Source organism: Phodopus roborovskii, unplaced genomic scaffold (genome assembly GCF_943737965.1).
Source record: "Phodopus roborovskii unplaced genomic scaffold, PHOROB, whole genome shotgun sequence".
Classification (NCBI taxonomy): domain Eukaryota; kingdom Metazoa; phylum Chordata; class Mammalia; order Rodentia; family Cricetidae; genus Phodopus; species Phodopus roborovskii.
In genome coordinates this window covers 140,202-156,307 of record NW_026125290.1, presented here as the reverse complement: position 1 = coordinate 156,307, position 16,106 = coordinate 140,202, and the positions used below count along the sequence as shown (strand labels likewise).

The window sequence follows — 16,106 nt, the reverse complement described above, 5'->3', positions numbered from 1 at the left end:
TTTTTGTATTTCCTACTATTTGTTTCATTTTTTCCATCCTGAGAATTTCCATATCATCTATTCACACAGTTTAAAAGATTAATTGAAAAATACTGCTTCATTAAGATTGTACCAATACTATTAAAAGTAAACAACAAAAAAAAAAAAAAAAAACTTGAAGCTTAAGCTTTTGTCCTTTAACAAGAACCATCCTTATCACATTCCGGTTCTTATCATATCTTCAGCCCACTCTTTTTGTTTGGTTTTTGTTTGATCTTGAGATAGTCTCATTGCAATCCTGACTGTCCCTGAGCTCCATATATAGACCAGTCTGACCTTGGACTTGCAACATTTCTTCAGTCTCTGCCTCCAGGGCTGGAATTCCAGGCACCAGCCTTGTTCCACCTACATAATTGTTTTTCCCAAGACAAATACAAACCTCAAAGTTGTAGATTTAGAAAGATGTGCTGTTCTTTCGAGAGGGGGACCTGGAGTTTGGTTGAGTCCTAACTGCTTCTATAAAAATTGTTCAGGAGACTATGAAGTGCCTGACCTTGAGAGATAGAAACCACCCTGTAGTTTCAATAGCAGCTCAGAACCAGGGTGGAGATTCAGCCACTTACTAAGTGTGGAGGGGGTGGGTATGCCAAGAAATCACAACAATATGTGTGAGTGCAATTTAAACTGTATTCTGGATGTGTTTGTATAAAATACCAATTAGATATTAGTTTTAGCAAGACTTTTAAAAGGGTTCATTTCATTTTAAAGTGAAATTTGCCAGGCTTCTGGCAACATACTATTTCAACTGTGAAGTTCCCCTGTACATTTTTGTATATTTGTAAATATATATATGCATATATCCCTCATTTTAAAGGTACACTGTACAGTTGCAGTATGTATAGGCTATAGTCTTTGTTAAATGGGTGAAATGTCTCTTTTATAGAAAATCAAATCACAGGTACTACAGGGCTTTTGTTTGGTTTGTTTGGGATTTGAAACTTTTTGAATATTGCATGGATAATTAATTTCACATCTTTTGTATTCACCTCTGTTTTACTTTTGGTTGGGGAAGTGCTTTCAGTTTTGTGGTATTTGTATCCATCACTCAATCATGTAAGTCAAAATAAAATTATTTTTAATTACTAGTCTAATGTAGAATCTGATATATATTCTTGCTTTTTTATCTATTATTACGTATATGCATAATGTTGGGGGGGCTCAGCCTTGGTGCACCTGTGGAAGTCAGGGGACAACTTGTTCTCTTTGCGCCTTTACAGAGGCTCCCTGGATCAGGCTCAGATTGTCAGGCTTGCATAGCAAGGGCCTTTTCTCACTGCGCCATCTCACAGCCCTCATCTATTTTCTACATTCCCTTCCTTAGTATTTATACAGTAGACCACTACTCATTGTCCACTTGAGTTTATTATTCTGAAGTGAAAATCCTAAGGGAATTCTGTATCCTGATGTAAGTAGTAGACCAGGGTAGGCAGGAGGAAAGCAACTGTTTAAAAACAGCTTCCCAGCACTCAGGAGGCAGAGGCAGGCAGATCTCTGAGTTGGAGGCCAGCCTGGTCTATAACGGGAGTAGCTGGGGTACACAGAGAAACCCTGTCTCAAAAAGCAACAAAAGTAAACAAACAAAACGAAACCTCTTCAGACTGAAGCAGCAGCCCTCCTGTCTTTCCGGAGTGATAAAGCTACTCCACCAAAGCCACTGTTCCTCCTCTTGAAACCAGCCATTCAATAAGCTTATGAATGTCCTAGCCAGGTCCTCGCCCACTTTGCATTGTTCTGCTCCTCTCATCTGTACTCACTATAGGTTCACTCTATATACTTGTCTCTTCTCCCAATTTTTACTCATTGGAGCGCGTGTGTGTGTGTGTGTGTGTGTGTGTGTGTGTGTGTGTGTGTGTGTAAGTATATGCATCTGTGTGTGTTGAGCCTTGCACTTGTGCACACATAGAAGCCAGGATAAGTCACGAGTCCTCTGTCACTCCACCTATTCCTTTGAGGGCCTGTCTGAATCTGAGGTTCGTATGCATATATCTGAACCAGAAGCCATCGAGACCAGGCAATCCTCCTCTCCCCACCTCTCCTCAGACCTGTGGTTATAGGCTTATGTAGGATGCCCTACTGGGATCTGAACGCTGATCCTCACGATCTCACAGCAAGTAATTTTAACAGCTGAGCCATCTCTCCAGCCTGTTCCCTGCCCTCCCCACCACACTTTGAGACCAGGTCTGTATAGCTGAGGCTGCCTTTGAACTCATTACACAGCAGATAATGACATCAGCGAATACTCCCCATTGAGATTTCAGAAGAAAAGCCTGGACCAGGTCAGGCATGTGTGGCAGGGTAGGAGTCCTGCAAGTGGTGCCCACCCACCCCATCAGGAGGGCAATGCATGAAGCCGCACTGAGTGAAACCACAGCTGCAATGGAAGATGCAATGGACAGGATGTTTCTAGAGTGCCTGCCCAGGAAGCTGCAACTAGTGAACAGAGCCAGCCTGAGGGAGCAGTCAGGTGGGCTGCCGTTAGCAAGGCTTTTGGAGCTCAAGTCACTGTGTCCAGCATGCTGACCATGGAGATGGCAGACCTCACGTTTTCTCTGCTGGGGTTTTGTTTTGCCTTACTTTTGTCTGATCCTTCCTTTCGGCGCCATATTCCTCCCTTCTGGAATGAGAATGTTTATTTATGTCGTGCCTTTGGATCTTAGATTTACAATGAAGTTTGGCTGGGACCTTAGATTTCCAACTTGGACATTTGTTAAACTTGAACAACTGTTAAAACTCTGGGGACTGTTGGAGATGGACGAAATGCTTGTGTTACCAGGAGAATGAGAATGGAGGTTCCTGAAAAGAAGCTGTACTTTATGCTAAAAATTCTTCAAAGGCTGCTCAACTAATTAGAACCACAATGGCTGTGGGGAGGTTGGAATGTTGCAGGTCTAGAACCTAATTACAAACTACCCAGGGCTAGATTTGCCCCCTTGGTAGCCATTTATTGTCACCTCTGGGTATGACTTAACACTTTCGTTACTAGTGGGTCTTTTGGGAATGTACAAACAGACACCTACCTTCCACCAATCCAAAACTAAGACATCTGAGGCTGCACAGAGGGGCTGTCACCCACCCAGCTGATAACCTCACCACGTTATTTGGAAAGTGTGTTGATTTCCGACATCCTCTGCTCTGTTACTACAAAGATTTCACAAGACTGTTATCATGTTGGAACCTGGTATTTAGGGTAGCCTAAACCTGTGTTTCCAGGCCTGGTTGCTCATATTTATACCCCAAATAAACTCTCTTGTCCCCTTTGAGATGAGAGCTTGTAGTTTTTATTCTGTTTGTTGCTATTTACATTAATATGAGACATGAGCATTTTTTGGAATATGGGTTTGTTTGTTTGTTTGTTTTGGTACAGGGTCTCACTGTGCTATCTCTGGCTGGCCTCAAACTCATAGAGATTCACCTGACTCTGCCTCACAAGTGCTGGGACTAAAAGCATACACCATTATGTCCAGTTGGTTTGTACCTTAAGTCCCCCACAGAAGCTCGTGTGCTGAAGGCTTGCTTGGTCCTTAACCTATGGCGCTGCTGGGAAGTAATAGAATTAGAAGTGGAGCCTGCTAGGAGTGAGTGGAGCATGCCTTGAAGAGGTGCTGGAGCCTTGCCCCCTTCCTGTCTCTTTTTTGCTTCCTAGCCACCATAAAATCAACAGCTTCACTCCATCACATGCTTCCTGCCATGTCTACCTTTCGATGGAATCAAAAAGGGGGCAAGGTACGAGGGCCCACACTTTTAATTCCAGAATTCAGGAGGCAGAGGCAGACAGATCTCTGTGAGTTTGAGGCTGGCCTGATCTACATAGTGGAGTTCCAGGACAGTCAGGGATATGTAGAGAGACCCTGTCTCAAAAGCAAAACAGACAAGGGAGCCTGCTGACTCAGCTGACTTAGCCTCTCCAAGTGTGAGTCAGCATTTACTCCTTGTAAATTGTTCATCTCAGATATGTTGTCACAGCAATGGAGGAATATTTACAAGGAGCCTAAAAAACAGGTTCTCTAACTTCTCACATACTCAACAGCATTTGCTGCATAGTTGCCATGACTGGTATGTAAGCCAGGAACTGGGCAGCAGGTGTACAGCAGTAAGGACAAAAGACATAACAATGTCTGCCCTTGTAAGATTCATTGTCTGGGGTAAAAAAAGATTATAAGGCCATAAGGAGGAGTGATGATGGAGAGACGGGAGAGAACAGAATCACCAGCTGCCTCTCGCTGGTAAGACCATGTGGAAATACATAGAAATGGATTAATAATTAAGACAGAGCTAACCGATAAGAAACAAGAAACAGGCCAACAGAATTATATCAAATACAGAGTCTCTGTGTGTTATTTGGGGCTGGTGCGGCGGCGGGACAAGACCGGGCGGCGGACGGAAAAACCTTACACCTTACAGATGGCACCGCTGGAGGAAAAACCATACTCCTTACATATGGCGCCCACATGACTAGTAAGAACTTCCACTTAAAATTTAACAAAAGCTTAAAGAAGGGGTTTTAGAAAAAAAAGAACAGAGACAAGCAAGGCTTCTTACTAACAGCATTTTTCTCAGTTGGACTCTGTTTTGCGAGAGACAAGCAGATATTTGCGCAGCTCCTTTAAGGGAATTTTCCTGACTCAGCATAAGCGGCAAAAAACTGTACAGCTTTTAAGTAACTCTGCTAACAATTTATTGGTGTGCATGAGAGATGGTGATGGCAGTGACCACATCTCCAAGCCAGCAGCATGCCTGCTGGATGGCAACGTTGACCAGGGCAGTGACCACAGCTTTCATTGCTGGCGGTAAAAGTACCCACCGCCATCTTTGATAACCTCGGCAGAAACAACAAAGACTTCCATTTTAACAATGTTGTTGTTTACCAGATAAAAGACTCATGGCCAGAAAAAGATAAAGATTTACAATAAAGACAGATTCATATTAAGAAAAACCTCTAAAGGTTTACAGTGTGTTCTAAAATATATGTAGGCTTGGGAGAGAAAGAGAATTTAAAAAAAATGGTTTTAAAAAGACAGAGAACAGCTGGGTGTGGTGGCACACGCCTTTAATCCCAGAACTCGGAGACAGAGGCAAGCAGATCTCTGTGATTCCAAGTAAACCTGGTATGCAGAGTGAATTCCAGGACAGATAAGAGTTACACAGTGAAACCCTGTCTCAAAAAATGAAAAGATAGAAGAAAGAGAGTAATAATAAAGCCACTTAAAGATGGAAAGCTCAGAGAGAATCTGGATACTGTATGGGGTTATATTGTCTTTGTATCTTTTGACTGCTGAGGAAATAACAACTGATAAAAGAAATGCTGCTGGATTAATTCAATTTATATATTTTAAAAAATGCTTTGACTTCAAAATTTAAGTTCAAGGACAAGTTACTGGGGAAAAGGATTTCTATTTTTGTTTCCACAGAAAATGAAAAGCTGTGGATTCCTTCCAGACTAATGTGGTTTGATCAAGCCAGGCTCCCTGAAACACAGTCGCTGGTGATCCTACATTCAAAACAGCTTGAACAAAGCAGCCTTGCAGATTACAGCCAGGATTTCTTCATCTTCTTAGGATTCCCCCATGACAGCGCCCCCTATCAGCAGGAAGTAGTTTAGAAAGAACGACGCCCAAATTCCCAAATATTGTTTATAAATGTTTGTTTTCATTTAAGTGGGCTTGGTTATAAATGGTTAATGACCACAGCCAATTATTTTTAAAGGTAAAAAGGGGGATTATGGCATAGAAATTGATACTTTGCTTTGGAATAGATTTTCATTTATTGATACAATTTAAGGTCAATTTTGTGATATGTATATTTCTCCTTTTGTTTAGGTATTGTGTTTATATAGCTCATTTAAAAATGTAATGTATAATTTAGTACAGATAGCTACCTATAATAGTCAAAACTTATAGCTAGGTGAGTTAGGATTTCTAGATATACAGAGATGTATTTGAGATGAATAGGCATTCTTTAAACCTTTCAAAGACCTACAGAATATGGCATTTAAAATGGTTTAGGGTTTTTCTTGACAGTGAGACATAAATGCTCCTGGCAACATCACCTGAGTCAGAAAGAAAGATGAAGATGACCATTGAAGAAACTTGTTATGGAGTTTACTTCTAGTATGGCAATACTAGCCATTTGGACAAGATACTGCTCTTGTCTGGACTGTTTGACTTTATGCTGTATAAACTGGACATGCAGGACCCACAGAAAAGCGACTGCTTATTCAAGATGGACATTGCTATAGAATTCCTGCTTCATGGAAGAGTCTGTCAGACAGTCTGCAGGACACAGAGGAAAATGATTGACAAACTGGCAATACAAGAAGACAGTTTTAAGTTTCCTGCTTTGCTGAAGAGTCTGCCAGACACACTATGGCCTATGGGCTGAAGATGGAAGATTACAAAAGAACTTCGGGTGACTAGGCAGTGAGTTGTCTCTGTCATTTCTAAAGTTTATATATTTTCCTTCTGTGGTCTTTGAAGGAGTTGAAGACAGATAGTTATGGTTATAGTTTTCCTTAGTTATGATTAAAGATAAGTTACATATAGGACTTTAGATTCACAAATATAAGATAGATGATAGAATAGTTTCTTTTAGTCTTGCTAAATGTTAATAGACTAAATATTGTTAACTGTTATTCTTATTTGATAACTGTTGTGTGATATATTTTGCTATGTTAAGGTTAAAACCCTTCTTTTTTATTTAGACAGAAAAGAGGAGATGATGGGAGATGCCATTATGTATATATGTTTCTCATACTGGTTAATGAATAAAGCACTGTTGGCCAATAGGAAAGGAAGATAGGAGGGACTAGGAGACAAGGAGGAAAGAGGAAGTAGTAAGGAGGAGTGAGGATGGAGAGATGGAAGAGAACAGAATCGCCAGCCGCCTCTCGCTGGTAAGACCACGTGGAAATATATAGAAATGGGTTAATAATTAAGACAGAGCTAACCGATAAGAAACAAGAAACAGACCAACAGAATTATATCAAATACAGAGTCTCTGTGTGTTATTTGGGGCTGGCGCGGCGGCGGGACAAGACTAGGCGGCGGGAGGAAAAGCCATACACCTTACAGATATGTTGTCACAGCAATGGAGGAATACTTACACGGAGCCTAAAAAACAGGTTCTCTAACTTCTCACATACTCAACAGCATTTGCTGCTTAGTTGCCATGACTGGTATGTAAGCCAGGAACTGGGCAGTAGGTGTTCAATAGTAAGGACAAAAGACATAACAATGTCTGCCCTTGTAAGATTCATTGTCTGGAAAAAAAAAAAAAAGATAATAAGGCCAAGAAGGAAAAAAAATTATTGTAAAAGATTGGGTTTGAGATGGGGACTCAGGGTTTTCTATTGCTGTGAAAAGACACCATGACCATGGTGACACTTATAAAGAAACATTTAATTGAGGTAGTGGCTTAGTTTCAGAGGTTCTGTGCATTATTAACATGACAGAAAGCATGTAGCAAGTACGTAGGCAGATGTGGTGCTGGAGCTGAAAGTGCTACATCTTGCAATCAACAGGAAGTTGACTGCAAGCTGCTTAGAGGGAAGCTTGAACAAAAGAGACTTCCAAAGCCCACCCCCACTTCCACCAAGGCACACCTCCTAATAGTGCCACTCCATGTGGGGGCCATTTTCTTTCAAACCACCACAGGGATATGCCCCAGTATTAGAGCAAATGTCTAGCAAGCTTGAGGCTCTGAGCTTGAATTCCAAAGCAGGGAAAAGGTAGGGTAAGGAGAGGCAAGCTCAAAAGTCACAAGTTTAAAGGTCAAGAAATGCCTATAAAACGTGTGGTTGAAAACTGAACAGAGAAATCATATAGATTTTCTCTGGAAAGAATACTCCAGGGGGCTGAAGAGATGGCTCAGTGGTTAAGAGCCCCGCTACTCTTCCAAAGGACCTGGGTTTAATTCCCAGTTCGCACATGGCAGCTTGCAAGCGACTAATGCCCTCTTCTGGCCTTTTGGGTACCAGGTACACACGTGATGCACAGACATGCAAGCAAAGCACGCTTACACATAAAATAAATGTTTTCTGTTTTTTAAATAAATATTCCAGAGGCAAGAAATATAAGGCTTTGAAAAAAGTACCTTGTTTGGTGTTTTGAATTTTCTATACTCTTTATATCCTTATCCCTTTACAAGTTCATATAACTGAAGTACACAGTCAGGAACATTTTCTAATGTTTGGGATATGTTTTGAAAATAAAACCAAGAGAATGAATTGGTTAGGAGGTTGGAAATGGAATGAGAAACAGGCTAAGGATGAGTGCAAATATTTTAGACTGAACAATAAACTGAAAATATAGAATATCGACAGAAAACCCTACAGCAAGAAGAAGGAAACACAGGAACTATTTTAGATGCAATAAAGTTTATATCCAAAGATCAAGATGGTGATCTAATATAAGTCTGGAATTCAAGTAAGAAGTCCTATTAAAAATGTAAAATTACAGGAGACTTAGGCAATTGGATAAATGGATCTCTATGTGTTCAAGGCCTGCCTAGTCTTCATAACAAGTTCCAGGCCATCCAAGGCTACAGAATGAGACTGTCTCAATAAAACAAACCATACACACACACACACACACACACAGAGAGAGAGAGAGAGAGAGAGAGAGAGAGAGAGAGAGAGAGTTGAGCATCAGAGCATAATCACAGTACTTGGTGGACTGAGACAGTAAAATCAACGTCTCAAGGGCTGAGCTGGAGAGATGGCTCAGTAGTTTAGAGAACATAGTGCCTTTAAGAGGACCCCAGTTCAGCTCCCAGCACCCAAACACTTGTAAATTCTTGGTCCAGGAGAATCCAGTGTCCTCTTCTAGCTTTCAAAAGCACTTATACTCACATGTGGACACACACACACACACACAGAACTACACACACTACATCAGGATTAATTACACTAGGACATACCCCTGTCACCCACCACCACCCCCACTCCCATCAATGGATGTATATATTGGGTTTGGGGTTGTTTTGCTTTGTTTGATTTTATGATTTCGTTGATTTGTTTTGTTTTTGTTTTTGAGACAAAGTTTCATATAGCTCAGTCTGCCTCAAAGTCACTTTTTGCAATATATACTTCAAAGATATGTGTACGAATATGGGTATGGGGGTAGAGTTTATGTGCATGTGCCTGTGTGTGCCTGCAGAGTGTTAAACAAATAAACAAAAAACAATCTTTAGGAGAGAGGGCCCAGTGGTTAAGAGTGTGCATTGTTCTTTCAGAGGACCTGGATTTAATTCATAGAACCCACATGGCAGTTCACAATCATCCATAACTCCAGGGAATCCAATACCCTCTTCTGACTTCCCAGGGTGCTGGCCATACACATGGTGTATAAACATACATTCTGGCAAAACAGTTACACACATAAAACAAAAGAAGTTACCTTTTGGGGGGGTCAAGACAGGGTTTCTCTGTGTTGCGATGGAGCCTGTCCTGGAACTCACAGAGATCTGCCTGCCTCTGCCTCCCAAGTGCTGGAATTAAAGGTGTGTGCCACCAGTACCCAGCTAGAAATCTATCTTTAAAAAAAAAAAATAGATGGGGATTGACTGAATTGAAACATCATCCTCTGACCTAGTACCTCTGGGATTCTCTGTAGACACCTGTACACACATGCACATAACCCCCACCCACAGTTGTACATACAAGTAAAAGAAAACTAAGAGTTTGAAATATATACTGCAAAGCCAGTGAATGAGACAGACTGAGCTATATGAGACCTTGTCTCAAAACATATGTGTGTGGGGGGGTATGCACACACGTGCGTGTGGGTGTTGACTAGGGGTGAAGGAGTGTGTCCTTGTGTGATCCTGATGCAGTGGTGTACACTTGTAGGAGGCTTGTGCAGTTGAGCTCAGGGGTTAAGGTGATTCTAAGCAAAATAGCAATAAGCTGTCTGAAAACAACCCAAACACATAAAATTGAGCAAGTTTAGGATATAGAAGTCATTTAAAGACAAGATATTGACTTAGCTGGTCTATACAAAGGAAAGATGGAGGAGTAGATATAATCAAGACTTGTTTTGTCTTTAAACTTTTTTTAAAAGATTTTATTTGCTGGGCTTGGTGGTACATGCCTTTAATCCCAGCACTTGGGAGACAGAGGCAAGCAGATCTCTGTAAGTTCGAGGATAGCCTGATCTACAGAGAAGCCCTGTCTCAAAAAACAAAAGAAACAAACAAAAAATTACTTAGTATGTACACAGTGTTCTACCTAAATGTTTGCATGCACACTAGACTAGGACACCAGATCTCATTATAGATGGTTTCGAGCCATGTGGTTGCTGGAAATTGAATTCAGGACCAGTGGTCTTAACCTCTGAACCACCTATATAGCCCTGTTTTGGTTATGGTCTTGTTATATAGCCCAGGTTAGCTTCAATTTCTCAAGCCTCCTGCCTCAGTTTCCTAAATGTTCCGATGATAAAAGCTACCACATTTAGCAGAGAGTTTTTTGTTTTGTTTTGTTTGTTAATGAAGCCCAAGTGCTTATATACTGAGATCCAGTTGCCAAGGAAAATATCCTAAAACACGGGAAGAGCAGTATCTTTTAGAGGATTGGAAGAAGTTAGTACTCACAGACACCCACAGGCACAAGAGAAGAGAAAAATGGGCACACACAGATGAGTAGATGTGATGTGGGTGACATTTGCTTCATCTTTGTCATTAAAACAGGCTAAATCTATGTGTAAAGAAAAACAAGCACCACAGCCTTCAGAATAGTCAATGCAAGTTCCAGAAGCCACTTAGAAGCGAGGGTGGCAGTCCAAGGAGAAAGTCCAGTAAGCCCAGCACAGGACAAGGAGCAAAGGCAGGAGAGAGCTATGTGTTCGGGAAACAGCTTGAGTGTATGTGCCTCCAGAGAAGCACAGTTTGCTTTTTTTGTTCTAGTCCTAAAAGTCCTTGAATGCCAGCCCCAGGAACCTCGCGTTTATTGTTTCTGGTTCCTATGTTCGGGTTCTACGGTGTTGCGGGACAGTACCCTACATTCCGTCCTACCTTGTTGCCTTGTTGCCAGGCAGTGCGTTCCTGAGCTGCTATCTACTCCAGCCCCGCCTGTGTACATGAGCACCAATGGCCTTCATCAGGAAGTTGAGAATCCACTCTCTTAGCAGGCTGATAAGCAAAAAGGCCCGTCAGAGCTTCGAGCAGCTGTTGAAGTACCTCAGACTGCTATGGAATACTATTAAGACATATTTTAGGACCCAGGAGGAAGAGCAGACAGTCTCCACAGCTGACTGCATTTTTCACAGAGAAAAAATTATAGAACTTGGCTACACGCTAAAGAATACACGTCTATCCCTTGAAAAAAGAGCTCAGGCTGCCCAGAAAATTGGACTACTGGCCTTCACAGGTACTGTTTCACCTCTGTGCTAACGTGGCTGCTTCATAATCTTCTGCTTGTTATAACACTGCAGTTTAGAAGGGACTATGATGATGGTGGTGTGGTGGTGGTGGTGGTGATGGTGATGCCCTGGCTGTCCGGAAATGCTCTCTGTAAACCAGGCTTAGATTCTGTTTTCAATATCAACCCAAGATCTTTCAAGTTCAATCTCAGATTCCAACAAGGTACTTACTAAAAGGGCATGGGATAAAGAGTACTTTGGTGGAGAGTCTAGCCACTGGAGCTCTGTTCATGGGTTTCTCTAACTTATGTTACCCTGGACCTACAGTGCTGAGAGAATTCCATTTGATGTTAAAGCTTTAGTGGAAGCCACATGGGAGCTCTTTCCCTTGCTTCCCACCTGTATAGCTAAGACTAACACCAAACTAAAGCATTCTGGTCCTCTTATAATTGGTTAGTTGGCTCTTCCTCCAGAAAGTGAACATCTAGGGAGCTGAGCCTGCCTCAGGTGATTCACAGCACAAACAATTCCTCCATAGTGCTGGAGGTCTATCTGAGGTTCCTGACTCTCTAGTTTTGACCATTTAATGGATATGGATAAGAACTCCTACATTTCCCCTCATGGATATCATTCTTTGAAGATTTAATCCCTCAAATTACACCTAAGGAATTTACTTTCCCACTTAAATAAAACTAAAGCACTCAGACCTTTTAGCCAGAAACTTTTTGTTTTGAGGAAGGGTTCTCATGTAGTCCAGGATGACCTTACACTGAATGGGTTGGACTTGGTAGTCATTAGGCAGTGTGATCTTGCCTTTCAGTGATATACTTATTAGCTTTCGTAGTAACTGTTTTTGTTTGTTTGCTTGTTTTGTTCTGGTTTTTGAGACAGGCTTTCTCTGTTACGTAGCTCTGGCTGTCTTAGAACTTGAATGTAGGCCAGTTTGGCCTTGAACTCATAGAGATCCATCTGCTTCTACCTCCTGAGTGCTGAGATTAAAGGTAAGTGCCACCACGCCCAGTTCTTCATAAGTATTTTGGGAGTAAAAGTTTTTACTATTTTTTTCAAAGACATTTCTTTAATAATGTCTTTTCTTGTTTGAGGAAGGAGTTTGAGACAGGGTCTGATTTTGTAGCCTTGGCAGGCTTGGAATCACTGTGTAGATCAGGCTATCCTCAGACCTGCACAGACTTCCCTGTTTCTGCCTCCAAACTGGGATTACAGATGTGTAATTGGCTGTGTGGTTACAGATGCATACACTACACTTGGCTGTGTGTAACACATTTTATAAACTATAAAAATAAAATGTTTGGTACTTATATTCTTCATCAAACTTTATCACAAAGCCAGACATGGTAACACATGCTTTAATCCCAGCACTCAGGAGACAGAGGCAGAGGATCTGAGTTTAAATCCAGCCTATTCTACAGAGTAAGTTCCAGGAAGGCCAGGGCTACACAGAGAAACCTTGTCTCCGAGAGAAAGGAGAAGAAAACAAAACAATCTAGGACTAGGCTGGGTTGATAACTAAGGAAGAAAAATCTTATACAGCAGCATCGGCCTTGGGTCTGGGAATGAGTTGGGAGTAAGAAATAAACAAGAACAACTCAGCAATTAATGTCTCTCAGACACTTTTCTACCACGAGGCAGCTGAGGGCTTCCCTGGCTCAGCCTTTGCATTTCCTTTGGGCTCTGACCATCGATCTCAGATCCACAGACTTTCCTCCAGTACAAAGACTGACCTTCTCTAAGCAAACATATCCAGATCCTACCACTTGGATACATTCATGCCTCAGTCCACATAACTGAACCAAGGGAGGAGCCTCAGCAGGCAGTGACCTTCCCATGCTTCTTACGTGCTTCTTCACCACATTTTCCGTTTCCATGGTTACACAGAAAAGGAAAAGTTAGTACATTTCAAACATTACTGACAATTGCCAGAATATGAACCTGGGTCTGGGGGTATAGTGAGGCCCTGTATCTGACCCCTAGAAACAAAACAAACAAAATGGCAGAGGAAACAGAAGCGGAGCAGATAGCTCACTTAGCGAAAGGCTTGCTTTGCAAACATGAGGATATGAGTTTGAGCCCTAGCACCCACATAAAAAGTTTGATGTAGCCTTCGAACTGGAGAGGTGTGGATGGATGGGTTAGCCAGTCAGTCAGGCTAGTCTGTATGTAGATTTCTAGGCCAGAGAGACCTGGTCACAAAAATCTTAAAAGTATATACCCCAGCATGGTAGCTCGGACCGACGACAGGAAAATCTCTTGAGCTGGAGGCCAGCCTGGTCTACAAAGTGAGTTCTAGGACAGCCAAAGCTACACAGAGAAACCCTGTCTCAGAAAACCAAAATAATAATAATTCAAACGTGGATGATGTCTGTTGTTACTGCTGGGACCACATGTGGGGTGCCAACACCCACGAGCTGAGACTGTTTCCCAACCTCCTCACACATGCCCATACATACACATATACATCCCCCCTCCCAACCCCCGGCACACACAAAGAATAATGCACAGGGGCCTCTGAGATCTTACCAGCTATCTCTACATACTCCTGGAAGCGGAAATGCTTGTCTTACAGGAGGCCTGAGTGCTGCACAGTTCGCCAGCGAGTACATGAAAGATGTCGCCGCCTTGCTGCAGAGTGAAAAGGTGATGTCACCAAAGACAAAGATCCTGATGCTCCAGGGTGTGGCATGCTGGTGCTACTTAAACCCTGCCAGCCAGAAGAGAGCCAGACAGCTGCAGTTCATTCCTATTTTCATTACCTTCTTTGAGACTCCCTTCCGTTCCACCATCAAAAGTGAAGTCAACAGCCATCGCCTCGTTCAGTTTTGGATATGCTATACCCTCTCCGCCATGACCTGTAACAACTTAGCCATTATGAAGGAGCTGAGATCCTACGGCTCTCTGAAATACCACCTGCAGATATTGGCTATGGAGAACTGGTCTGGGTGGTCTGAAAATTTTGCGGAGGTCTTATATTTCCTAATCGGTTTTCACAGGAATTAGGTTTTTTGTTTGTTTGTTTGTTTTGCTTTGTTTTTTGTTTTTCAGTCCAGTTAAATGACCCAGCTATCTGTGGCATTACATTACCCTGGAAACCTGAAGGCATTGCATTACCCTGGAAACCTGAAATAAAGAATAAAATCCTTGTGTTGTTCTACATTTCTGTCTTTTGCAGTTAAAGAGTTCTATGCATGGGCTGAGGAGACGGTTCAGTGGGGAAAGTACTTGCTGTGCATGCCTGAGGACAAAAGGCTAGATCCCCAGAATACACCTAAAAGCTTCGTGGGTGTTGGCACCCCACATGTGGTCCCAGCAGTAACAAAGCCTCAGTATGGATGGTGGACAGTAATGGGGGGAAGACACACCAGGTCAACTTCAGACATCTAAACACGCACCACAACATACAAATATGTACACACACACAATCTATGTAGACATTCATACAGTCTGCCAAACGTAATCATAAAACCTCTGGGAAGTTCCACAACTTAATATGAACTTAAAAATATGGGGCCCCATGAGATCACACACGTGTAATCTCTCCCATTAGGAAATGAAGATGTTAAATCACCCAGGCTTGTAATCCCAACTCAGCCACTTGGCAAGTGAAGGCAGGAAGGTTGAGAGTTTACAACTATCCTGGGTAACAGAGTAAAACTTGTTCTCCTGGGTTTGAGGCCACCCTTGCTCTACAGAGTGAGATCTGGGATAGGTACGGTTACACAGAAAACCCAAGAGGGAGACCCTAGTCTCAAAAAATAGAAAAAAAAAAGTCTAGCCATGTGTGGTACTTCAAACATTTAATAACAACACTCAAGAAACAGAGCTCTCTAATTTGGAAACTGTCTGGTCTATATATTAAGTAACAGACCAGCTAGAACTATATAGTGATACCCTGTCTTAAAAAAAAAAAAAAAATGGTTGTGGTCGTGGGATGTGTTGGGGAGGGTAGCTGGTTCACTGTGGATAAAGAGCATGCCACACAAGTATAAAAACCTGAGTTTGAGTCACCAAAATCCACCTAAACTGAGCACAGTAGAGTGGCACTCCTACAGCAGTATGAGAGGCAGAGATAGGAGAATCCCTGAAGATTGTGGGTGAGCTAGCCTGGTGTTCATGGCTATGAATAAGAGGCCCTGTCTCAAAGAAGGTAGAAGATGAGGACTGACACTGAAGGCTGTCCTCTGACCTCCACATGCACAATGTAACACTCACACACCCATACTCACACATATGAACATACACACACATCATATATGTACACACATTTGGGAGGGAGGTGTTTCAAGACAGGGTTTCTCTATAGCTTTGTAGACCAGGCTGGCCTTGAACTCACAGGCTGCTTCTGCCTCCCAAGTGCTGGGATTAAAGGTGTGTGCCACCACTGCCCAGCACAAAAACAAAAAACAAAACAGTTTTTTAAAGTGGAAAACAAAAAACAGCTAGGACTGATGGCACATGCCTGTGACCCCAGTTTTAAAGTCAAGGGTTAGAGATGGCTCAGCAGTTGAGAGTACTTCCTACTCTTCCAGAGGACTTGGAGTTCAAGGTCATCGTCATCTGCTCAACTACATTACATTCTTTCACACACTCAGTAGCATGTAGTTGCAATTAAAGGCAATGGGCTGCATGCCAATTACAAAACTATTGTTTATGGGAATATTGGTTTTAGCCTTTACACAAAAGTGATTGCTTCCAATG

At 42.2% G+C, this 16,106-nt stretch overlaps 1 protein-coding gene across 1 annotated transcript; it reads left to right on the top strand.

Annotated features, from left to right (window-relative positions):
• Positions 1–11,121: 11,121 nt before the first annotated feature.
• Positions 11,122–14,428, top strand: LOC127234128 (armadillo-like helical domain-containing protein 2). The gene is made up of 2 exons (XM_051200887.1): positions 11,122–11,401; positions 13,978–14,428. Exons 1-2 carry the CDS (start codon positions 11,122–11,124, stop codon positions 14,406–14,408), a joined length of 711 nt encoding a protein of 236 aa, XP_051056844.1. The 3' UTR covers positions 14,409–14,428.
• Positions 14,429–16,106: the final 1,678 nt, after the last annotated feature.